Raw genomic sequence first — 26444 nt, 5'->3', positions numbered from 1 at the left:
ATTAAGCAGAGGTTTGTAACAGCTTCCACACAAAGAAATTAAATAGACTAGAATTTTTCACTTTAACAAACAAGATATGGTGGAGGTATACAAAATGAATAGCATTTAAAAAATCAGAGGCAGTTATTCACTGTTTTTCACAGATCAGAAATTGTGACAAGAAAAAGATTGAACAGCAGGTTTAAAATTAATAAAACTACATACTTGTTCAAGTGCAGCAGAGCTGGATGTTTCATAATTGATGTAACATCATATGGAAGCCTGCAGTACAAATGACAGATGCAAATAAAGGAATTAGGCTGATAGACCTACTGTGGCTGTTAAAGCTGATGAATTGCATGGAGCATCTAGGTCAGGGAAGCTCCTGAACCAAAGGCAGCAAGAGGTAGTAAGTTTGTACCAAGAAACAAATCATGTTCTCTTGTCATGTGTTTATTCCCTAAGCATTTGTTTCTTAGCACCAGAAACATCATATTGAGTTGTGTGCATGTTTAGACTGAGCTGTTGTGGCAATTTTTATATACTTCTTTCAGTAGTACTTTCATAACGATTGTAGCACATACAAACTTGAAAAGTATTTCTATTGCATGAGCAAACACTTGTTCTTCAAAGTAGAGAGGGCTTCCCTGACATGGCTAAACGTAAATTTGGATCTCCCAGTAATGGAGGAACAAAACCATCTCAACAAATGCCTTTTGGTAATTTACTACATGATAGAAAATCTCATTCCTCTAATCTCACTATTAAAAATTGCTAAATGATCTTCTGAACTGCTCTGAAAAAGTGATTGTGAGCTGACCTCTGGACATGATTCTCTTTGTGTGAGAGTCTACATTTTGTCTAAGCTATAAGTACTTGAAGAGGTGCCTTATTTAGGGAAGGCCTCTCTGAAATTTGTGTGCCTATTTGCAGTTCTGCTACTGAAATATTATAATGGAATAGAGATGTAAAAGAAGCCACTGCTGCACATCTTAGGAATGATTCGGACACTGATATACAGAAAATTGTGATGCACAGATCTGTACATGCTTTTATGCAATATTATTCCCTGCATTTCAGTTCTACATTGCTTTCTTAATTAGAATTGTCATGCCATAACTTTCTAGGGGACTCCTATAAAATCACTTTTAGCAGTGTACGGCAGAAATCTATACAGATGGTGGCTTAAGAAAGGAAAGTATAGCTACCTACAGTAAATCTTGTGGTTTTCTTATGTACACTTTTCTCACTTTCTTTCACTACAGCTTGGAGTTTACCTTGGATTCTTCACTTACACTTTTCCCCTTTATCCATGCTACCATATAAACATCACAAGAATATAACCAGAACTTAAGTATCTTTTTAATGGATGAAGACAGCATTGAGCTCAAAATGGATGTGTTGAGGGTTGAAAAATTACCTCAAGTGATTTTCCACAGACAGTTATATCAAAGAAACACAGTTATACTGCAGCAGTAAATACGTCCCTTTATATCCCAATTAATTCTGTTTTAAGCTTATTGGTCCTTCTTTAACTACAGCATCTCTCTTCTAACCTCCATTTTCATTCCCTTCCTTATATTCTAATAAGGAGAAATTCTTACTCTATTAAAATTCTATTTTTTGTTATTTGGTTTCAGATAAAAGAATGTATCTTGTCTATATTTGTTACTGGAAATACAGCATCCTTTTGAAATTTCTTATTGGTGTAATTTTCAGATAGGTGATTGATTTAGAAAATAGAGGTTGCTCTAGAGTGATTGCAACACCTATTTTAAAAATGCACATTCAGGTTCAATTTTTTTCTCAGCCCCTCTTGATTCAGTATTTTTCTCATTGTCACAAGCATTCTACACAGTTGATGTGCTCTCTGGCTTACTCTAGCATGTGGAAGTGTTCAGTGGCAAGTGTTCAAAAACAGAGTAGGTCCTGGAGGGACTATTAAATGTGGGAATGCATGATTGGAACCTCTTCTCCATTTTAACAAAGGATGTAATTATTACTTATGAGGTGGTGATTTTTAGTCTATTGTGTTCTATTTTTCCAAAGGATGCACATAAAGATACCTTAAACGTGCTCTTTCCTTTTTTTTGCTAATGTAAAAAATCTATGTTCTGACAGAGCCAGGAAAGCCATTCGCTATATAGATTGCAAATAATCCGGGAAATACATTAACATGTCATTTTGTTTTGATTTTTCACGTGCAAAAAGAGAGAATAAAGGGCAATGTGGCTGAGAGATTTTTTACCACTATAGTTCTGGGATGGCTGCAGGATTCAGGACTGAGAAGCGGTGTGTGGTACCATGAGCAGCTGTTGTGTCCATTCTGTGCCTGGAGCTCTAGTTGTACCCGTATTGTTGGCATTTTGCTCAGGAAACTGCACTGTGCCTACTCTACTGCAGTTGCAATGCTGTGAAAATTAGGGAGCAATATTTGAAAAAGTTCTAATTCAACCTATCGTAAGTTTCATACAGTTTAGAACCTCAACTTCCTCTAAACAGGCATGAATTTCAGGGAAAGCTCAGAGGTTTCAGGAGTATGATACTATTGCATTGCAGAGTCCAAACCATAAAGAAAAATTGAAGAAAGTATTTGACTTTTGAATAATCTTGAAACACTAAAACTCTTAAGATCAGTTTTCATAGAATAAGCATCAAAACCCAGAAAATGGTGATCCCAAATGTGGTGGTGCTTATTCAGTCTTCCCCATCCATAGGTGGATCATCTTGGTTTGGTGTGTATAACTAAGTGCAGAATTTGCTTTCCACCAAGCTACAATAAATACCCTTACCCAAAATCCATCTAAAATGGCTCTCAGAATCTTTATTTTCAAAACTGACATAGGTAGAGTTAAAATAAAGTATTTGAATTTTATAAGAATGGTACTGTATTCAGACAGTATTCTTTTAGTACAGTTTACTTTAAAATACATTTTTTCAGTCTTTCTCATTGAATCCCTTATAAAAAGAGGAATTTACCAGAAAAATGCAAAGAAATAGTTATTTTAGGTTTGTTTTCTACTTCTCCCTGGCTTAAGAAGGCTCCCTGCGATGAGCCTTAGGCAAATAGTTTTTCAAGGGCAATTCTGCATATGAGGGGATGAAGCAACCCACTTCAGACTGATTCATGTTTTTAACAGTATGCTCTGTATTGTTTTTTTTAAAAGGTAGCAATCTTAAAAATACATCCTCAAGGAATTAATGAATTTGTGACCAAATGCTGAGTAAGATTTAAAGATAATGTTTGTGTTCAAATAGGTGGAGTATCTCTGTGTACTTCATTATTTGCTAATACTTATACAGGTACTAGTAATAGATAAAATAGTGAAGATTTGGAGATTTCAGAACAATTTTATCTTTTTAATTCTTGTATTTTGCATTTATGTGAAAAATTCAGTTTTATATTGTGAAAGTATTTGAGAAGTGTGTCTTAAAGAAGTCAAAACTGAGAAAATGTCTTCCCTTTTGCTTGTGTCTCAAACGCCTTTGAGAAGTGTGTCTGCTTCAGCCTGCATGGTTAAGCAGAAAATTTTGAAGATATATATGTGAAACAAAAATGCCCCCTAGTTTTTCTAGATCTAGTAGAAAAAGAGATTACTAGCTCAAGGTTTTATTCAGAAATCCCAGTGATAGCAGTGAGTTCTACATTCAGGAAGGTGTTTTATTCTTTGTCTTCCTTCAGGAGTTTCTCTCGTCCTGCCATCTGCACTCTTAAGCCTTTTAATCTCTTCAGTTAATTTATTGTATATGCCAAAAAAAGGGTTTGCTTGTGGGTTTTTTTGCAGTTTATGAATGTTTATGATGCTCAAGACCTCTAATATATGATCCAGTTTTCATTGGATTGAAACCCTTTCTTTCCTCAGTCATGGATTTTATCATCTTTGATTTGCTGCTACTATTATTTTCATTGTGTACTTGAGGAAATAAATATTATGAGCAGTGCAATGACTGCAGCATGTACATACACAAGCTATTTGTAACAGTCCAATAATATTCTTATATTAGTAACAATATCCTTTCCAGGAAGGTTTTGTCATAACTTTTGATTTCAGTCACACCACTGTTAACAGTATGCAAGCTTTTAATTAGCTTGCCTGCTTGGGTATTTCTGCACAGCTTAATTCACTAACTTACTATGAAGGGATAGCAGTAATCTCTGCGAAGTTAGCAGTTCTTAGAAATGCTTTCTTATTATTATTTCTCTAATGCAGCAATAACTTCCCTTAAAATTTGTTTCAGTGCCATCTTAGCAATAATTTTCATTTCCCATCAAAAGACTGTTTTAAGCCTCCATTTTTAACAAGGTCTTAATACCCTTTGACATCAGATTAATTAGAGCTGTTCCTGGCCAAAACCTTATGTTATGTGGAAAACAGCTCTGAAATGAGGGCTTATTAATAGAGAGTTCCTTTATTTATCAGAGGTATCATCATCCTTTACATGTTTTCTTTCTGTCAGTCTCTCCCATAATTTTCCTCTTCCTTCTTCTCTTAAGGCAGTGGTCTATACATACAGAACCTTCTCAAGACCATGAATTTTTGGTGCTACTTTGACATATAGAATGATGGTTTCTTTTTACTATTTCTGTTCTTCTGCGCAGGGCAGGACACTAGCTGAATGTTTTTAACAGAAATTAGATTCACAGATTATTAGCTATCCTAATAGCAAGCTTTTGTCTTGCCCTGTCCTCTGTAATTCTATTCAGAGAGTTTACAGAAGGATTATGTTGGAATCATCACTGAAGAAGAAAGAAGAGATAAATGAAACATCAGTCATTATTAATAGGAAATTATTCAGGCTCATTGAGGGCAGGTTTTGAAACAATGTATTTGTAATGCAAAGAATCAGATCACTGACAGCTTTATGAAAAGGAGGTTTGTACATATTTAATTATTTCCAGAAATTATGTCCCTTCTTTCAGCAGACTCCGTGCTGGTGTATGTCCTTTCTATCTCAGCAAAAGCTGCTCTTGAGGAGAGACTTTATCAGAAAATGTTTTGACATTGTTATTCTGGAACAGGAGTGAATGATGAAATAAGACATTCAAATACACGTGCACTATTCAGATTTTGCAGCTGTTTCTGATGCTGCTGTGTTTTAAAACCCATGGAAGAAAATGTTAACTGAATCTATTGATCAATAGCCTGTGTCGTTCCTGTTTTCAGTTCAGCAGCGAATCTGCTTCTTTTCCTTCTTTTGAGGGTGCTCTTGTTACAGTATTAAAAGATAAAATAACCCATCTTCTGCAGTAGCTAGTTACAGGAGAAAAACTTAACAATAACTGTAGGAAAGTTATGTACTCTGTTACTCAGCCTTGAGAAAAGAAAATGAAGATTTGAAGGGTTTTGTGCTGAGCAGAGGTAAGAGACTGGTCTTGGTAAAATTGCTAAAAATGGGTTACTCTCACCAGAATCTGATAATCAAGAGCCTTGCTAAATAGTCTGTTTCACAGCTATGGATCATGTTTTCAGGCAGTAGAAAATAAAACTTTTTCTGACTGGTACTGTTGATTAACTTGTAAAAGGAAAGCTACATCATGAAATAAGACAAATGCTTCTTTTACAACTGCTATTAATAAAAAGTTTAATAGTGGGATGGTTTGGGGGGTGAGGATTAAGGGAGAAATAATGAATGGATAATATAAATTAAATTTGATATGGCACTGTGATGAAATGGGGCTAAAAATACTGAGAAAACACAAGCAAATCCATGAGGAAGAGGAAAGCACATAACTAAGCAATAAATATTTTGTACTTGGCCAGTAAAAATAATTGAAATGTTGAACATGAAATGAAACTGGCAAACCAAAATATTGAATATTTGATTTAATGTCAAAGTATTTATAAAACCTTTCACTGAGGAACTTTGATAAAATTCTGTGATGCACAACTACTTTCATTTTATTTGAATTACATATTTAACTGAAAAAAAGTTACTGAAAATTTGTCAAGTAGCTCTTTCCCAATTTTAATTTGAAAGATCACAAATGGGTGTAAACAAGTTATGCTTGCTACTAATAACTATTCCTTTGCATCATTCTCATCGAACAACACACAGTTTCTAATTGCACAGTTATAACATGCAACATATTTTATGCATTTTATATTTAAATTATGTAATTAATGTCATTTACCTATTCCTTTGTTAATAGCTTTTGACAGATAAAGACAAGCGAGTATTCTGAGCTGGCTGGTTGTAAGAGAGATGTCTGTGGCACAGTGCTGAGTACAAGCCAACAAGCTTTTCCTCTCAGCATGGTTTATTAGCTGTGGCTCAGTGCCACTCTCACTGTGGTACAGAGTTGGCTGTCATCTCTCGTGGGATGCTGGTATAGCTCCCTGAAAATAACAAATAGACCCAAGGTTTTGGTTGGTGTTTTTTTATTTTTTTTTCTTCCTTCATCTCCTACATTTAATAGTTCAGTTGTTAATAAAAGCTCTGAGAATTCTGCCAGAAGAGGTAGTAAACATTTTAAAAAACAAATAGCAAGCTTGCATTATGGTGCATCATTCAAGTATCTGTCACTATCAATTGTTCAGAGTTAGGGTTGTTATTTTAATTTATTGTAAAATCAGAAGACTTCTGGTGCCTTTATACTTTCTTTAATGCAATGTAATGCAAAACTGTGTCATGGATTAAATTGCTATGTGATAGAGAATTCTCCAATAATATGAAAGCTCTCCCTGAAGTATTTCTGTATTATAGCTACTAAATCAGGTAATTTTAGAAGGGGTAAAGACTGGGGGGAAGGAAATGGTTAGAAAACTTTTGTTGTGTGCTTGGCTCGTGTATGGATCAGTGCAGTTCTGAGGATGAAATTGAGCAGGGGTAAGAGTAGAAATGCCAATAATGCTAGAATAGTGTATAAATTTATCAATGTGAACTAAATGAGAAATTTAAAAATCTACCTGTAGGTTTTTATGTTGTAATGGCATATGTGGCACATGTGGAGTCACTGTGCTTCACTGTAAAGATCAGCTGAACTGTTAGCTAATCAATAGATGTGACAGAAAGAGAACCTTGGAATGGACATATTTAGGTATCAGGTACTCAACTTCGACTTCCTTTTATTTTTAAAAAGCTTCTCCCACATTTCATTTATTCATTAAAAATGGTTTTGAATTCAGTGCAAGTGGATTTTAGACAAATTCTTATATAACACTTGCAAAGGTGAATCTGTGAGGGAATGCTTCCACTGAATATTTACTTTTCCTTAAGTAAAAGGAAAGAGGTTATTCTGGTTTTCATACTAAAACATCTGTAATCTAAGCTTCAGAGCATGAGAAGTCTATTTTTTTTAAAGAAAGCCATTTTTTATAATTATTGTCCCATTTATGAACCTGACTAAATGTGCACTGGGATAATCATGTTTCTCAGCTTTGAAGAACACTGCTGAATTTAGAAAAGCATGCCTTCTTAGCAGCTTAAGGTATAGAGGCACTGCAGCTATGAAATGTATCTTGACACTTATCTAGGGTAACATTTTGCATCAGTGAGCATTTAAAGTCAGGTGATGTGGCTGGAGGAAATAGGAGCTAAAGCTTTGACTGCTGTTGTGGAGGGAGAGCGTCACTATTTGTCTTGACATGTTTTGGATGAAAATATAGCTGACAATATAGTTTATGTTAAAATAACCTAGTAAAATCTACCCGTGATATTCTGCTGGAGGGAAGGGAGGGGGAATATTTATAAGATACAAAATCTGGAGGGTTTTTTTGGTTTATAAATGGTCTCTGGTCGACCAGCTTTCTAGATCCACCTTTTATATTTTAAATGAAAGAGGTTCTTCCATTGCTTGACCTGATGGCACCACCCGCCTACCTCTAAGCTCTTTGATCACAAAGGCAATTCCAAAATAGAGCAAAACTTTGTAAAGCAATTAGAGTATGGCATTGCCACCATAATATGATCTTGCAGTTTAACCAGAGGTTAAGGTCCTAAAATATATTGTATTGGCAGCACCTATAGTGTTTTTCTATCACTTTTTAAAATGTTCTTTCCTAATGTAATGCTGCAGTTAAGCTCAGTTCCCAAGTTTAGGTATCACTTAAACTCATTTCAGTATAAACTGGTATTTTTTTCTGGCTTTTGTAACTAGCTTTTTTGGTTTTACTGTCTAAAGAGTGAGGGTTTTTAATGCTAGCTCTGGAAGGAAAAGACAGATTTCATATTAATAATTGCTTGTTTGGAGTAAAATAGTAAATTGTGATTGGGCAAGAAAAAATGAAGTTTCTTACAGAGGTTTGTTCATAAAGCACAGCTGTCTCTGTACACAAACCTCATGTATTTGTTTTTTGTATCATTATCCATGAGAGTCGTGCATGCACTGTGCTGTCCTCGCTGCCAGTTTGCAGTTAGACTTGCCCTAACCATCTTAGATTTCCTTTCTGCACCACGGCTCAGCAAGTACTGTGGGAAGTATTAGCAATGGTAGTGTTGGTCACCTTAGTCATTTGCCGATTGCTAGTCAGGAGTTCAGCCTTTCAGTTAATATAATGTGGTTCTGGGTGTATAGTCAAAGCAAAACCCGTGGTGCTTAATCTTTTCCAAGGTGATTCTGTGATCCTAGTTTACACAGTGGCTATTTCAGGTCCCTAGTTACACATCTAAGCTGTTTGTGGTACTTGCTGGTAGGATTGCAGGTCAGGCGTTTTTCAAGACTGTCTGACAGATACATGAAATTGATTGAGGAAAGGGAGACCACCACAGACCTGCTGGCAATTGAAAGCTCCCTACTGCTTTAATTTTTTTAAGCCTCCGTGGGGTTCTAGTTTCCAAATACACTGATAAGTGGCAGAGACTTCTAGACTAAATTTCTGCTTTGGATAGGATACCCTCCTCCTGTCACTTTTGCTATATTTACCTAGACAAATTTACCAGGCCTTCCTGTCATGGAATAAACATGCCAGTGCTCAAGGAAGTTACCTATTTTACAGAAACATAAACTCGCGGATTCATCTTGTCTGTTTCCACTCCTGTGTTGGGGCAGAAACTGAGGAAGAGATCAAATCTCTGCCTTATCCATGTTCTTCAGCTCAGGAATTGCTGGAGGCATGTTGAAATTATGGGCCATGTTATGGTCACTGTCACCCAAAGGAATGTGTTAGTAAGGACTGCGGTGTACTCTGTAACCTTGCAGTCTTGTCTTAAAGTCATAATTATGGGGGAAGCAATAAAAAGAGAGAAAGGCTTCAGAAGATGGAAACAGAGGGGATCGTTCTACCTAACTATTAGTTTTGCTTTTAAGAGAATATCATACAGAATAGATGGAAGGGGAAATTAGCTGGTAGTGACTTACAAAGTAAATTAAAGCTGCAAGTAGGGAGGAGTAAATAGTTACGTGTTGCCAACGTTTGTGCAAGGTATTTAAAAATTAAAAGTAGAAATTATTTTTGGGACCTGAATGGAAAAAAATGCATGAATACATTTAATCAAAGCCTTCTTAAGTTGTCCAGGATGCACATGTCCCCGTCCTACCATCTTTCTGAATAATCAGAGCCAGGTTGTAATGTGTTGAGGAATGAATAGCAGAGGCAGTATCTCAAGTCTTTTTAAAATTAATCTAGAAACTTTTTGTTGACATTTAAATGATCAGATGCAAAGAAAAAGGGAGTGACAACTATAGAAAACAAAATTTAATTCTAAAACCCCACAGCCAATAATATATGAATAACAAACAAGTGCTTCTCAATATATTGAGTTTGAACCACACAGATATTTTATAAGCAGCTGTAAAATATGGGTGATGACGACTTCAAAAGTAACTATAAATTATCTGGAATGGAGATAACTGTGTGAGACATGCAATAAAATCTCACTTGAGCATTGTCAGTAATACTATTTGTCTATAGAACGTTCCTTCTAGGTATGGAAGACAGATCAAATGTGGTATTGTTTTATTCTTGTGGCTCCATTCTGCAGCTAAACAGATTTTTCTTCTTCCCTTTCACATTGCCCAGTGCAGAGCATACACTAAGAAAACTCCCTTTGAGTCAGATTACCATTTTAAACAGAACTTAATTCACCTGTTTAGGCCACACAGGACAATATGTGCATATATATGCGAACACACTAATGTATGAAGGAAAAAGAAAACTAGCAAATTCTACTTCTGAATTTAATTGTCTGGAGAAATATAGCTATAACAAGACTGCCACAATACTGCTGGACTGTACTCATACTTAACACCTCTCTGGAATGTGGTGGAGCAAAATACATCATTAGAGCTTCCAGAAGATGAAATATTGTTGTGAACAAGTCTGTTAGCCTTTCTGGATGCTGCTTGTCTCTGAGAATCCTCTCTCATGCTTGTAATTTTGGTATTGTAGGACTAAGTTGTTTTTTTAAAACAATTTATTTAAAAGTTCTGGTCATTGTCCGTAAGCCCTATGATTTAAATTGTAAAGAAAAAAATTAGTCTAGAATCTGGAATGATCAGACAGACCATTCCCACATACTCTCCACATTTTATTCTTTCCAAGTTTGAATCATCCTGCTCTCACCTTTAATTCTTATTGATTTTTTTGGAATGAAGATATCTTTCTGGATGTCTTTTTTATCTAATCATAGACTGCACTTTTCAACCTGTGGTCCACAATTCATTCTAGCCTGTTCTCCAAGATAAAGGGTTCCTCTACTGCTGATCCCATTTTCTGGTTTTATGTATCTCATTTGAACTTTCTCTTTTTAAAATAAACACTTAATTTTTTAAACCTTGGCATAAACTGGCACATGGACTTTGTGGGTCTAACTATGCTTCACAAGCATGTTCACTTGCCTGAGTCTCTAAAAATGAATGAGAAAATATGCACTAGAGTTACTGGGAAGAAAATTATAATGTTGTAGTGGATTGTGAGCAGCATTCATTCCATATAAATGGAAAAAGCCTGAAACGTTCAAGGGGAAGTGCCATATTTTTAAAATTCATTTCTTGTTGGATAAGTCTGTAGGGGAGATAGACAGTGTTAATTTCTACAAAAATTAACTTTACGGTTTCTACTAGTTGTGGGTCAACTCATTCTTGTAGGAAGAATCTTTTTAATATTTGATTCAGATGGTCTCTCTTACATTTGGGTAGGAGCAAATAGAGCTCAACTGAAATGACAGGAGTGTCAGCAAAAATAGCTTTATCTTCCTGCATAGGTTTCTACAAGCTGATATGGTAATTTACCAGTGAAAACTTTTGTTTCCAGGCAGATCATTGCAATCCTTATCATATTGCCTAAATCCTTTAATTTACAGTGCCTTCCAAGGTAAGCAAAAGGTTACTCTTCAGAACCCAAAAATTTTGCTTTCAGTTGAGGTAGGTGATGATTTTCTGACAGGCAATTTCCAACAATATATATGCAAATGCCCTGTATCTCTCCAAAGTGTGTACTTGCTGGAAAAAATGCATTCATTGCTCTGCAATGGTATTTCCTATAGGACAAAGCAAGATCAACATATATTATTGTCTTGGCACTTACTATAAATACTTTTTTTCATACAGTGTTTTAAAGTCCTCAGTCTACTGACTAAATCCCAACATGGGTATTAAATATATATTTCTTTGTCTAAATGGTGAGAGTTTTACTGGTTTTGTGATAATGATTTTTGTCTGCTTCTGCATATTTTTTCTCTCAGGAAATTTCAAATCTTGCTCATGTTGTTTAATGAGCTGGCTGGTCAAGCATCTGATGCCCCAGTGGGAACTTTCAAAGTCACTGAACACATTTTTACTTAAATCTAGCTGACATTTCTGCCTGTTTGACTTAATGTATGATTTCCATATTTAGATTACCAATCAGATGGAGCATAGTACAGTCATTCCTCTGCTCTATAAACACGCATGCATCCTGCATGGAAGTGGGCTCTTCTGCTGTTGGTCCACATGGCAAGAGTGTTTTTAAATTCTGCTGGCATTTGGGAAGACTTTGTAAGTCAATTTTAATTATAAATAAAATTTTGAATCTCTAATGAAAATCCTAAATGCAGAATTAGTCTTCAGTACTTTATTCTCAGACCATTTCAGTTGATAAAATCTGTAGAACTAGTCTATTACAAATGATGAAGTATTTATTTGCCAGTTAAATGCTAAAATCCTAAAAAAAAAAGTTTGATGTTATAAATATCCATATTGTTTATACTTAGTTTCATTTTATTGAAAGGTTTTAAAATATTTGCTATTTGCATGCTTCAAATTCTCACCATGAAGCATGTAAGTATTATTGACAGGACTTTTGAGTAATTATTAATTAATTTGTTTAGTAAAAATCAAAACTTATATAGTTTTACTTCTCATGGGAACTTGGCTTTCCTCCTGTTTTTGCACAGAATGCACCTCCCCATGCTGAGATTTAAAAAAAAAAAAAAGTTGCTCCACTGAAAAGTCCATGTATTTTAAGTGTTCTCTTCATCTGATTTGTTTGTTGTGGGTGACAGTGCTTGCAAGCCCAAAACTTCTTGGTGATGATGCCTTCCTGCTCCCCTTGTGTGTCTTTATTAGGCAGTGACAAACTGATAAACATTTTCAAGAGGAGCCAGTCCATCTATCGACCTGTCTCAGGCTGACAGCAGTGTAACCCCAAACTGTTGTACAGGGCTGTGCCCCATGTGCTGAGGTAAACCAAAGTTACCCCCTAGAAAACTACACTCAGCTCTGAACTCATGTGGGTCTAGATAGCTGCACAGAGGTGTGTATATACTTTATAACAATTCTCACCTTCCTCCCCCAAATCAAGTCAGATTAATTCTGCTAGAAAGGAAGAGTGACTCCTGGTCCTGTGCCAGGTTCTGTGCCAAATGACCTACATATGACCCTCCCTATTTCTGACATATGTTGAGGACAAAGACCCTTGTTCTATTCTTTTCCAGTATTACACTGTTGAGGTGATAATATTGTCCTGTCCAAAGTGTCTGAAAAATTAGCCTCTTCTGATTTAGTCTTATTTTTCATGTAGTAAAATTTTAAAAAGAGAAAACAAAACAACAAACTGGCTTTGAATGGTGAAAGAGAAAAATAACGTGGCTTTCCTCCTTAAAAATAATGTTTCCATGTAGTTTTTGCTTTTCTTGGGGAAAAAAAAAGGCCTGAAAGCAGCAGAAAACCTGGAATACTTGTTACCCTCAAAACACTGGTGAGGTAGGGAATAAAAATTTAGGGATAATCCCCTCCTCTTTCTTTTCTTTGTGTGTGCAAAGAATCTTTGGGACATTGTGAGGCAGAGGGAGAATCCTGTAAATTTGATGTCTTCATCTCAGAGCTGTTGTTCATGAGAGACGTGAACTGACGGAGGGCATGTCTGCAATAATTTGATTTCTGTGATGTTTTTCCATACAGCGTGTTGAAGTCAGCCTAAGACTAAGGGAGGAGGAAAGTAAGTTCTCAAGGATCCAATTATTGAATCCATTAAAATAACAATAGTAATAGTAGCAATAATAATAATACACCAAAAAGAAACAATAAACCTGAGGTGGATCTCCGTCACATAATTTTCTAGCTTTGAGTAAGAAGAGCTGTCATCAGGCTCCTCTTTGGGAGCTGTTTTGCACGGCTCAGTGCTGGCGAGCAGCCAGCCATAGGAGCTGCAGCCCAGCTTGCTGTCGCTGCCAGTGTTCTGTTGTGTAGGAAGGGAGCCCAGAATAGCAGCCTTCTTACTACCTCCCTCAGGGTGCCTCAACAGTTTCTCAAAGGTCAGTAGAAACTAGTTATCAATTAAAGGAGCTCTGTCTGCCTTTAACGTATTTTACAGGTAATGGAGTAAAAAAGCTTTCAAGTGCTTTCAAATCGTGCTACCACTTTTCATGGAATACTTATGAGGATGTGAGGATCCATGGCCAGTTGATTTGTTGATATCATAGGGATCAGCATCAAGGTAGACAAGACAAGTAGGCTAAGAATGCTTGATCAGTTTGCTTTGGCAGGAGAAGTATTGTGGCAAGTATCTGTTCAGTAGCCCAGGGTAAAATAAGCATACCCATAGAATTAGAAATAGCCAGTCTGGCTCCCAGTCATTTGATCTGCCCCCAAGAACAGTCTCTCTTGAGTAATTTGCTTACTTTATAAATCAGTCAAAAGACAGAATATCCTGATGGCAGGTAACAAATATATTTGTGAAAAGGATCTGGACAAAAAATGCCAAGTGGGGAATTTTTAAGTTTTGCTCTCATTAAAAGATGAAGGAGAGTTTCATTGGGAGGCTTAGTGACAACTTGATATTGTTTAGACAGTGATCTATCTGAAGAAAGATTAATGTTAATTAAAGTGGCATTGGAGAAATTCAGCAGATGACAGCAGCCAAGCTGGCTACAAGCTATTTTTAGAAAATTTACTTCGTTGCATTCGGTATGACTCATTTATTAAGTTACCAGATGAATCAATAGCTCAGCTTCTTATGGCAGTCTCTTAACATGGAACTGTATATAAGGATTGTGTTCGTCTCTTTGGTCAGAATTCAAATTATAAAAACTGATCCGTATGGATTCAGTCCAAGCACACAAATGTCTTGCACAAACTGCAATAATACTCCAGTGAGTCCATTCCAGCATGGATATATAGAGGAGCACAGCAGAAAATCAGCCAGAAGTCCAACTTGCACTACTTGAGAAGTAACACAAATAGCAAATAGGTCAGCTTGTTAAAATAATGTAACAGAGTTGTAATTTACTTCTCTTTTAGTTTTGTCATGAGTTTACCTTTCATCTGATCTGTGGTTCATTGTTTCTTGCCTTCATTTGAGCACAGTTCTTCCTGGTTTTCAACTTTCCTTAACTTGCATGTAGTTTTCTCTCTTCCATGATGTTCTGCTTTAATTTGTGAAATAGTAAAGGACCCATCTGTTCCAATACAACTGTGTTGGCCTTAGTTCAGTTTATTTCCTGTATTTTGCTAATTTTTTAGGTTGCTATGGAAACGTTGTTGTTCTCCTGAATCCTTTCTGTGGACTTGCACAAAACCAGTGTGAAAAGATAAAAAAGACAGTGCATTTCTATTAGTTTTAAAACCTTTGTTAAAATAATTAAATTTATTATTTCATCATTATTTTTATGGAATTTCTATCTTATCTTTTCTGATCATTGCCTCAAAGGCCTTCACCAGTTTAGCCCAGTGTAAGATGTGGTTTTTCATTATTATTGTGTCAGTTCTTATTTCTATATCTTGGAATAATTTAATTTCTCTTTTGCAAAGAGATTAGAGAATTGGGCTCTCTGTATTACATTTAAGGTATGATACAGAGCTGATAAGACTAATGTCTGTCAAAATTTGAATATAAATTCTGGTACATTTGAGATTATCTCTTGCATATGCAAGTGAAACATTAAAGGTAACTAGTATATTTTAAATAATTTTACTGTTAAGTAGAGTGGCTTGTTACAGTGTGAAAATACTGCAGTTTGGGAGAGAAAGATGTTGAACATTAGGTTTCTCTGGATTAAGTTTGGGAGCACCTTTTCAGTGTACTGGAAGTAGTTGGCTGTGTATTCAGCTTTGCTCTTGGTTGGGTGTGTATTTTTAGGGGAGAAAATGCCATTTCTATTGGAGTATGCTGGATGTTGAGTCTTTCAAATGGAGAGCAGTAGAATAAAATCTGTAAAAAAGGTAAAATATGTGAAAGATGATGAGTGACTTGGCACAAAATTTGCATCCTAGTGATCTGAGTTCTGGCCATTCTAACATGTTCTTTGCTGCATTATGTTTTAGCATACAACGTCTATTGTAGTCAATGTATACTCAGGCTAGCTGGTTCTTTGCTCTTCTGATCGCAGTTACTTCTTGAAACATTGTGACTAAGAATGGTAATGTAAAATATCCTAAGAAAAAATAACCTATAAAGAGGTTTTTCACAACAAAGTGAAAAAATAGGCCATGTGCAAGCCCTCTGTTGTAGTCTGTGTATCATCCTATAGCTGAAATCTGTGTATAAATGTCTGGTCTCTATTATTTCAGATGTCTGTAATCAAATTAAGGAATTGCACAATGACAAGCAAGCTTCCAGACAGGGCACAATTGATGGTTACACTTAAATGTAATTCAGAGAAACACTTGAAATATAAAGTTTTCTTCAAGTTGGGCATGTCCATTATTGCACTGATTTTCAATTTGCCTTGATTTTGCTGGTTTTTCTTAGCAATCATCACAATGTTTTTGTCTGTTATTTGTGTATGCAATTTTGTCCAGTCCCTTAAATTTCAGAATTGACCGACTGTAGATTTGTAATAGTGATGTGGCTGTGTTAGCTGCATCCTCCAAGTGTGTGTGATGCCTTTAAACATCTGTGAAACTCACAGCCAAACTTTATATATAAAGGGAAATGTCTTTTATATGTCCTTCGCCAGTTAAATCTGGTACTATAATCTGCTGTGGTGGATCTCTTTCAGAAGTTATAACATTAACTGAAATCTAAGTTTTTGAAATTAAGAAAGTGTAGACTTCCTTAAAAACATCATTTCAAATCAGAGACATTGATAAAATTGTGTATTAATATTCTCTGATTTTCTTTCAGCTTCAAATTTGTTATTATGTTTGTAGACTGGATTTTTAAGATAAAGATGTCAGTGTTGGATTGCAAATGGATTAAGAGAGATGTGAACTGGAGCTATCAGTAAGAGATTGTTTATTTAAACAGTAACATAATTTCTAATATGTCTTTGTCTTTAAAAAATGTGGAATTTTGGTAGCTGACATTTTACTTTTTAAGAGTGGTACTATTTGAGCTGCAGCTTGGCAGATTGAGTGTGTTAAACTCTTAACACAAAACCTTGCAGAACTGTTTGTGTGGTGATGCTAATTAATGGTATAAGCATGTCAGACAAGTTTACTGAGTCAATTATTTTAATATTTTTTTCTGATATTCCAAGAAAGTGCTTAGTAGTTGGGCCAAGTGTGGCCAATAAAGAAATCTTCCAGGTGGAATTGCATTTTGCTGGAGTGCTGGCAGCAGAGGTTCTGTATTCTCGTTCTGCTAGAGGGTAGAAAGACAGTGATTTTTGGGGTACTCCAAAGGGCAGGCAGGAATGGCTCTCAAAGAAGTACATAAAAGTTTCTTTCTTACAGACCTTATTGCAGCAGCCATAGGACTGGCCAGGTGCAATGTTAACATGCTCATCATGGTTTGATGAAGCAATCCTTTGTCATGATTCTAAAGCTAATTTCTTATATCTATCCCTAGAGACACAAGTTAAAGAAAAGTAACGAAAAATAAAAGCTTGTGTTTGTACTTGCACTAGCAAAAAAAAAAAAAGGTTCAGTTCTCTCTAACTTTTAGCTCACTTAATGAATGGCAGCGATGGAAGTTACAGAGGAAATGGGAGAGAGCAACTTCTACAGTCTTTGTCCATGATGGATTTGGATCCTGTAGTATCTGAGCCCTGTCTCCATCTCAGAAATCATAGCTGATGTTATCTGGAGCAGTGATGGACCTCAGACTTGTATGTAGACTTCATCCTCTGTGTAAAGCCTTCAAATAGTTCATTTACAAGAGAGATACAGAAAGGCAGGACTTATGTGGAAAATCTTAATATATTTTCTGTGTTAACTTTCTTCTTCCCTTTTTCACTTGACTAAACAATATTTATAATGATTTCAAGATATGAGAAGATGCATCTCTGTAGAAATGCTGACAATTGGAAAGAAAAATTCCAGCAATAGGGAGATAATTCAAATACACATTTGATAGGTGTCTACTGGTTTACAAAAAATAGCTTCTTATGTGACTTCCATTTTTGTAGGATCCAGAAATGAGTAGTATTGCTGTGTAGAGCCAGCAGGAGGTCATTAGTGCACTTATATTTTTAGGTCTGAATTGTCACTATCAATGAAACTGCTTCATGAAATAAAAGCAGCCGTGTCTGTATGTCTCTGGGGAAAATGTAGTATTAACCACCATTTATAGTACATGCTATTCATGCATCTTCAGTATATGAACTATTCTTTACCAGGACTTTTGTTGGATTTAAAAGACTAATTTCAGTGAGTTCCATGAAGAACAAAACCCTCTATTTTTTCTCTGTCAATGCCAGCTATTGCCCATCACCCACATTTCATTACCAATCATTAACCACAGAGATTTTTCAAACATGGAGGCCATAGAGTTTGTGTGATTTGTGATGTCTGTACATGCACATTTAATTTAAAAATTTCAATTTCTAGAACTGTATTTGAATGCATTTCAGACTTTGTAGCAGTGTAGTGAAATGCTCAGCACAAAGCGCATCGGGCTTCAAATATTTAAATTCCTCCATTTGCCTTAGACAATCAACAAGAATTAACAGAATATGATTGATTGCCATTAATATAAAAAAATACCATCCTGATGATGGCAATTCTGCTTGGCTGACTTAATTGTTATGGTGATGGACACCTTATTTCTAGTATTTATGTTAATCATGTAAGGTTTTTTCATTGGATAAAGAAAGGGGATTTTTTTGCTTTTGATTTAGGACTTACTGGTTTTACCTTTAAATTGGTAGAAGGAATACTGTGTTTTGGAACAAGTCATGAGACTATTAACAGACTGTATTTTCTGTTACTGATTTTGAGAACATCTTTCTTCTTATAATTTCAGGTTGGGTGGGACTATATCTGCATACAAGATAGTGCCAGATGAAATAGAAGAAATCAAGGTACAGTATTACTGCTTTTCAACACTGAATATCTTTGTTTGGAAAATTACAGAAATGTTACATTAAAAAACATGTTATTTCTTGCTTTGAAGTGTATCATAGGGGAGAGAGGAAGGTGTCTAAAGTAAAATTATTACATCCATATTTAAGTATCTAAAATAGAATTTTAGTTATTTTTACAAACGCAGTTTGCTTTCATCTTAAGCTGACTTCAGCAGGACTTGTTTGATGCCAGATTACTTATTGATACCTATTTCTGTTTTGCTACCTGAAGACAGATAGAGGACTATGATGAACACTGAGTTATATTTGGGTAACAAAAAATCCATATAGTGTCCTTCTGCTTTAGAGATCAAAAACACATCTGTATTTTCCAGTATTGTCTGTCTTAAGGGGATAGTATGAAGTAAAAAAATCATTATAAGCTTTTGAGATTTTGATAAGATTTTGAGTAGTAATAACAATAAATACTGAACCTTACTTTCAAAGTAATGTGCATTGTAACAAAACTAACCTTAGCTAGGTCCACCCTTGAACCATACTTCAGCAATTTGTGTCAGTTTTGTTTTTCCATGGAGTGAAAGATGGGAACTGGGGGGGATTTTGGCCTGGATCTGATGGCACAGTTTGTGAAGCTGATTCTTTATTTGATTGTCAGTAGGTCAGTCTGACATATAGCTTGCTCACTGTGATTGCTTAACCCACTCTGCTGTTTCACATACACATTTTCAGCCATGCAAAGAAAATTAAGAATAGTTCTAAAATCTTGTGAAGGGAAATGACTGTATGATATGTAGACATGACTTTGCACTGTGCAAATGGTGAGAATTTATTCCTCTTCAATTAGTATCAAACCCACTGCAAGCAAGTCACTGCACAGTGATTGCCTGGATCTGCATCAGTCAAAGTTATCACACCATCATGATCAAAATTTATTTTTGTCATCTAAGATTCATGGACTTCTCTGTCCTGAATTTTATCCAGATTTATTACTGAATAGATCCAGTATTTAGACTTCGGTCCCAGAATAAAAGAAAGAAAGAAGGCTTTCACAATTTAATAGTGGTATTTTCATGATGCTCAGAGAACTGCTCCAAAAGTATTTAAAAAAATTACAAAAACCTTAAACCACAATCTTTTTCCTGTAATATAAGAAAACCAATACCATGGATATTTTTTTAATGTTGAAGATGAAGAAAGCTGGTATTTCTAGCTTCATCATACTATACTGAGTTCAGTGAACAAAGAAAAATGGAATGTTGGGAAATAAATAATTTTACTTTTAGAAATTTACTGCAAGATTAGTAGTCACAGGAATCTGTCACCTTCTTAGGAGAGCTGTTCTAAATGTTCAGCTTTTTCTTATTTAGCTGGTGTTTAAGTGCTTTGAGATCCTAGGAAGCATCCAAGGATGGGTTACTCATTAGTCTCAGTTGTGCCAGGATGTAAGTGTGAAAGAAAGATTTCATTGTTTAAAGTCAGAGCTATTTAAAGTGTTGTGGGAAAATCCCTTCCTTTACTCCTTTCTGGTAGCTGTCCTGACTTGTTCAGGTAATGGGGTTTTTAGGTGTATCAGAAGTCTGGCCACATCTCACACCTTAAATGACCGAATTTCTCAAGCTGCAATACATGCTAATTATATTAAACAAAGCACTACTGGAGGATGCAAAGACAGACAAATACATACTGGATATCAAAAAGTATTATTTTGTACACATGTATTCTGAATAGCAGCTGGTAAACAGTGAGACAGAGTGCCCTTGCACAAAATGTAGGAGGTAGTTTTAACATCTGAAAGGCTCTCCAGGCTGATTGGAGTAGAAAAAGGAGAGAGGAGAAAATAGAAGGCAAATCAGCTTACTGGAATATTGCTTCTAGAGAGAGCAGAATCTTCTTCCATGCACCTTAATTTAGTTATTTTTGCCTTATAACTATCTCTCCCCGATTTAAACATGAGATATTAAGTAAGTTAATTTGATGAAATATAAAAAAAAAGCTTCACTTTTAAAATCTGATTTAACCTGATGGATTGTTGAATTATATTTATGTGAGTTGTGTCTTCATGTTTTCTGATAGTCCTTAAAAAGTAAACTTCTTTCTTAAATGGCAGAGGAGATACTTTATCAGACAGAGCACAATAATTACTATGACAAATAAATAAATCTCATAGCATTTGCATGTATTCTAGAAAAGGTGGCAGATTAACCTCTTTTGCAGCTCAAAATATCTTATGAGGAAAACCAATGTATTAATTTTGTTAACTCCTGTAGTTACACCTCAGGTAGAACACCATTGTAGGCATATGAATAAGGAGTGCCTAGGGCAGAAGTGATAGCATGTGCCCTAAATAGTCTCATGCACCCTACCAAGGTTAGGAAGGATTGTGTAGAACTGATACAACACTACAGTTCCACAGTGTCTGTATCAGTCTGAAGTGTCATGAAACCTACCCTCCCTAGATTTTTGTCATAGAAGCTTAGGTTCCCAAAGTGAGAACCCTCAGCAGTAGCCTTACCTAGATAGTATCACAGGTTTCTCCTCTGAAAACTCCTCTAGAAGGTAGCTGTGTCTTCTATCACATGATCTTCTACTTCAATAAAAGAAGCTTTTCGAGAATGCATAAATGGATGTACTACCATCTGCATTCCTGTCATTCCTCTACAACAGTTAAACCAATGTCACTTCATTCTCAGTACCTGCTGGTTTTAAAATTCTTCTGGAACTGATAAAGAAAGTAAATATAGAAACTGCAGTGCTTTCGGAGGAAGTGTCATTGTTTCTACTTTCTCTAGACTTCTGTTCTCATCAGAATATTAATCCTGTGAGCAAGAAGCTTTTCAAACAAGCAAAAAAACATTGTCAGATTTCAGACTGGTTCCTCACCGACTGTAATAGTATGGTCCTAAAGGAGAGGTCTTCCAAGCCAAATGATTCCATGTACATAGGACCTGGCGAGCCTATCAGGCAACACTGGTTTGGATGAACAGCATGGAGATTGTCTCAAGAATAAAGAAATTTATGACTATTATAGATTAGGGAAAGTTTACATGAGGTGCCAATAGATTTATGTCAACAGGATCATTGTATGGTTACAGTACCCTGAGAGATGGTCTTTTTTATTTCACATTTTGCCATTACAAACAAGATATATGATGGGGTGAAGGGTGGTTGTTAAAGAAGACTCAGCAAATGAGAAAACCACTTATTAACAGATTTCTAAAAAAACCCTTGGTTTGCTTGGTTTGCAGAGAGGAATTTAATTGTTTTGTGTTGGGTTTTTTAGGTGTTTTTATATGTAGACATATGCATGCATCTCATCTCAAGACCAGAAATTGATTTTGTAGCAGGTCCTTAATTCATTAAAACAATATGCACAAGAAAGACATTGCCAGAACATTTAATTCCTGTAATATTTGTGGCATGAGACAGATATTCCAGTGTAGAGAGTAAAGTTAAGTGGTTGCCTCCTGTGGCAGTTCATTTTAAGAAATCTTGTTAGAAATACTTTGTTAGTGCTGGTTGTAAATTTAGATGTAAAATAGTTCTGGAGCAAGATGGGAGGGTTTTTTTAATTCTGTTAACCACCCTTTAACAGAGACATGCTTTATTCTCCTCAAGGAACACTTGTAATTCTTCTATAGATACTCTTTTAATGAAAACATACATGCATAGAGTATTAAAGGTTATGTTTACGACTGCAGACATTTCCCCCTGAATAGTGGTAGGATAGCTCTTTTTTTCTTTAAGAGTATGTGTTAACTTAATAGTTTAATATATGAAAATTTTTATCCACAGCTGAAACACATTCTTCTCAGATTGTCCTCAGTCTTTGAAAAAGTAGACTTCAGTGATAATGATCCAAGAGTAGAAAATTATAAAACCTTTGAGGGAGAGTGAAGTAGCCAGAAAAGAAATGGTGAGCACTGTGTCTTCTTAAGAGTTCAGTTGTCCTAGATGACTTTGGAATTTAAAAGATTTTAACTTTTCCACTCAGTCATTTTTAGGAACGCCTAAGGAACAAAGGAAGTTGATTTCAGTGTCAGTGAGATGTATTTCAGAGCAAAGCTGTACTTCCTGACATCAAAAATACACAACTTTGACATAATTACAATTAAAATCAGTCTATTCCAAGACTTTCTCAAAAATCATTTGCTTTGCCGTCTTTGTGGTGTCATATACCTATGTAATGCTGTATCTCAGAATCTTTTTTTTTTTTTTTTCTGGTAAGAGTAGCTGATGAAACTCACGCAAACTTTGTCTGCGGCCAAGAGATGCTGGCCATGATCGTTCAAAGCATTTTCATATTTATCAATATATGGCAAAAATAAGTACCATTTGTCAGCAAGTGCTGGTTTGTAGTCCCATATTAAACAAAAAACAAACGTGAAAGAAAGGTAGTCATAACTACTGTTGGTGGATAGTCCACAAGAACAGGGTTGTGGTTTGAAATATTTAGACGTCACAAAACTGGTTTCGTGTCTCCATCTGGGAGAGTGTTTCAGTAGTTAAATCGCTCTTGCATGTTCTGCAGAATCAACTTTGCTTTACACGAACAAGAAGGTGTGCTGTCATCCCAGTTTTGCATAGGAGTTTATGGTTTACTTCATGGTTTACTTCATCACTGTATGGATATTCACTGCCAAGTGTATCAGCACTGGCCAAGGATCTTCACAAAAATTTTCCCTAATGTTTATGATGGGAGTCATCATAATTTGATGATAATACTGAGATTATTGCTCCTTTATCTGTTTGGATCCAACACAAATGAAAAGGTTTGCCCACTCAGAATAAGTTATTTAAAGAGGCTCAAGCTGTTTGAACTGTGTACTCCCACTAATTCTAAAGTGCCAAGAAACTTTGCTATTTACCTTGCAGGCATGGCAATTCTGGTTCTCAGTTTTTCTGCCCATGTTTTCCTTCTTCTGCATCTCAAATTATAATTACTAACTCACAGCACAAGAGCTCTTACTAAGTATGGCATAAAAGGGTATTATCCAATGAATGTCTAGTGAGTATTAACGAGTAGCATCTCCATAGATTTTAAAGCATACAGATGAAAGTTTTAAAATACTTAAAGAGCATGTGTTATGGTCCAGTCACATCTCATTCCATTAGATTGCTAGTTATGTGTGTTGGCTAAAACTGAGGGGTTGTCTTTTCACTCTCTTAACATGCACTCAGAGTCTGACCATTAATAGGCAGTTTCATTGTACTCCTGCATCCAGGTAAAGAAAATTTCTAAAACGTTTTGCAAATGTCCTAACCTGTAAAAAAAAACCACAAAAAAAAAACCACCAAAAAACAACTGAGATGTCAATTTCATGTATGAAATCCCTGATAAACTTGCAGATTTGGTTTTCCTACTTACTTCTTGGTTTTTCATGAAGGAGACTTTCTTATGGACATGAATCGATTAGGGCAATTGAGAAGTGGGATGTGTTAAGCTAAAACAACTTTGTGTCTCATCATATTTCCCTGTAATCAAAGTTCACCTGATGTACACACAGATTTCTTCCTGAGTTAATTTCCAAATCCTGAATTAGCAGTCAGTCACTGACTAGTGTTCTTTTTCAAGCTACATGTGTCATTATTTAGATCACAGAAAACTGAGTTTTTACTTGCTGTATTAATCCTTAATAATTGATCTATTGTTACAGATGTTGTTTCCATGCTAGAGACAACTAAAGTTTTGTGTGTGGGATTATGTGACAAAATTGTCAAAAATTTCATCTAAATCAAATAATTACTTTCCTTTATTTTTTGTCCACATTTATGTATTTGTGCTACGAGCTAGATATTTGCAAGCCCTGCAGTATTGATAAAATACTCTTGGCCATGCATTTGTGCTTCTGTCCTGTAGTTCTTGTCAACAGTCAGTTATTTATATTATATTGTATGATATTACATTGCTCCTAGTTGATTGTGATTTCATTATCTGTTGTATTATGTCATTCTTTCTTCTCATGAGTCCTTTGCTGATCTAAGTTTTGTTGCAAGCCTGAATAGTCCAGGCACAGTCTCACACCAGTGAAATATGAGTGTTTCATAAGAATGCTTTTTCTATTATGGGATTTTTTTTCCCACCTATGAAGCCATTAGTAGTTGTGAATATCAGTCTTGACTTTTGGATTGTTTCTGCTCTGATAGGTTTGAGACTGTTTTTGCTTGGAGGACAAGACTGTTCTCCAAGCTATAGCTTTTGCTATCTCAAGTTTCTGTATAGAAACTCCCTAGGGAGTACTCACTGAAGGGGCTTTTCATCTGTTTCTCTCATCTTCCATGGATGATGGATGCTCACTGCAATCACAGGCTCTCAACCAAAAAAGCACCTTTACAAAAAGAATGTAAAATGAGAGATGGCTGAAGTGTCTATCAAACTCTGATTTAGGACTGCCAAAGTATCAAAAGCATTCCTCTGTTTTCCTGGCAAGGGCATCAACTGCCCAGACACTCTGGATGAAAGAGTATACTCAATAACGTTCCCCATGAAAATATGAATTGTCATTTTTTGTTTTCCTGCTGTCTTCCATCTTATGTTTCATAGGCTTTGTGGCTTCAGAGACTTCAGGTCTAGAAATGACAGATGAGAACACCTCACCAAGTTACCTTGCTCTTCCAGGCTGTTTTGAATATAGAAAATGCTGAAGCATTGTTATAAATTCCTGTTCCCTAATGTGAGTAGGATTTAAGTGAAAGCATTTTATATTGTATTGTACAATTTAGTCTTACAAACATACAGAAGTTTAGCCTGTGCTTTGCAGGTCATGGAATATTGCCACATGGGGAAGGGAAGGGCAGGAAGACCGTGCATTCATGTAAGTTGAAATACAATGCTAACAAGACAAAAACATTTTAGTAATTTTATTATTTACTTTCTAAAGCAAACAAAATAATTCTGTAGTTCTCCTGCAAAGAGAGAACAAAAATAGCTGACAGTTAATTTACAAGACAAACCAGTATATTGGTCATCCTTTAAGCATTTCTGGTTGCTCAGCATTTAAACTGTTGCTCTTAAGAGGGGACATTAATGTGTATCAGATTTTTCATTACCACAAACCTCACATTCAGCCTTTCTTAATATGTTAGAAACAGGATTTGAAATCTCTTGCTGTTTTCCAGCATAAAAAATATCTCTGCCTCTTTCTGTGGCTGAAGTAGCCAATTTTGTCTAAATTCCTCCTGGCTTTCTTTCATTTTCCATTTTTGCTAAATGCATGTCTTTGTACCAGCCATCACCTGAAACCTAGTTGGTTCCTAGGGCATTTTTTGACCAGCTCTAATACAGTCTCTTGTACTTTTCATCTGACCACTTATACTGGATACTGGGCAATGTTTTCAGTGCCTCCTGTTCTCACTGGAAAAGTAATTTCTTAAATGGGATGTCACTTAGCATGAATGAGAGGAGAAAACATGCTCAACTTCATTAAGCAGCAAATAGCTTTTGGCAAGTGTATAAGTAAATCAAGTTTATATAAAAGCTGTAATTATTTTCCACATGACCTGTTACATTAAGTTTTGGTTGGTTTTATTTACCCTGTAAGAATGTATTCTGATGATTCTTATTTGAGATCTGTGAAAGAAATGTAATGTTATCCTGTCAAAACTGATAATGTCATAAGTAATTAAGGGCTTGACTGAGTTTGAGGGAGATCAATATTATGTTCATTTCTTCTGGTAAATTTATTTCTGAAATGCAGTCTTTATGATTGTTACAATAGGTAAATGCTGGACCTGTATATATAAGAAAAAAGGCCATCAGGGTTTTTTTGGCTTGCTTTTTTTTAAAAAAAAAACAAACCCAAACCTTCAGCTTCTATATGCTGGTTCTTTGTATATAGGGAAAAAGAGATCAAGAGTGTTGTTTG

At 35.6% G+C, this 26444-nt stretch overlaps 1 protein-coding gene across 7 annotated transcripts in view; it reads left to right on the top strand.

Moving 5' to 3' along the window:
• The window catches only part of GPHN (gephyrin), a 273967-nt gene that overhangs the window by 93243 nt on the left and 154280 nt on the right, over positions 1-26444 (top strand). For all 7 annotated transcript variants that reach the window (XM_062495959.1, XM_062495956.1, XM_062495957.1 and 4 more), the window contains exon 3: positions 18522-18579. In XM_062495959.1, the coding sequence (XP_062351943.1) occupies positions 18522-18579 (58 nt within the window). The remainder of the gene's footprint in view (positions 1-18521; positions 18580-26444) is intronic.

This window comes from Cinclus cinclus, chromosome 6 (genome assembly GCF_963662255.1).
Source record: "Cinclus cinclus chromosome 6, bCinCin1.1, whole genome shotgun sequence".
Taxonomy (NCBI): Eukaryota; Metazoa; Chordata; class Aves; order Passeriformes; family Cinclidae; genus Cinclus; species Cinclus cinclus.
The sequence above is the reverse complement of the archived record's forward strand: the minus strand, read 5'-3'. Positions and strand labels throughout refer to the sequence as shown.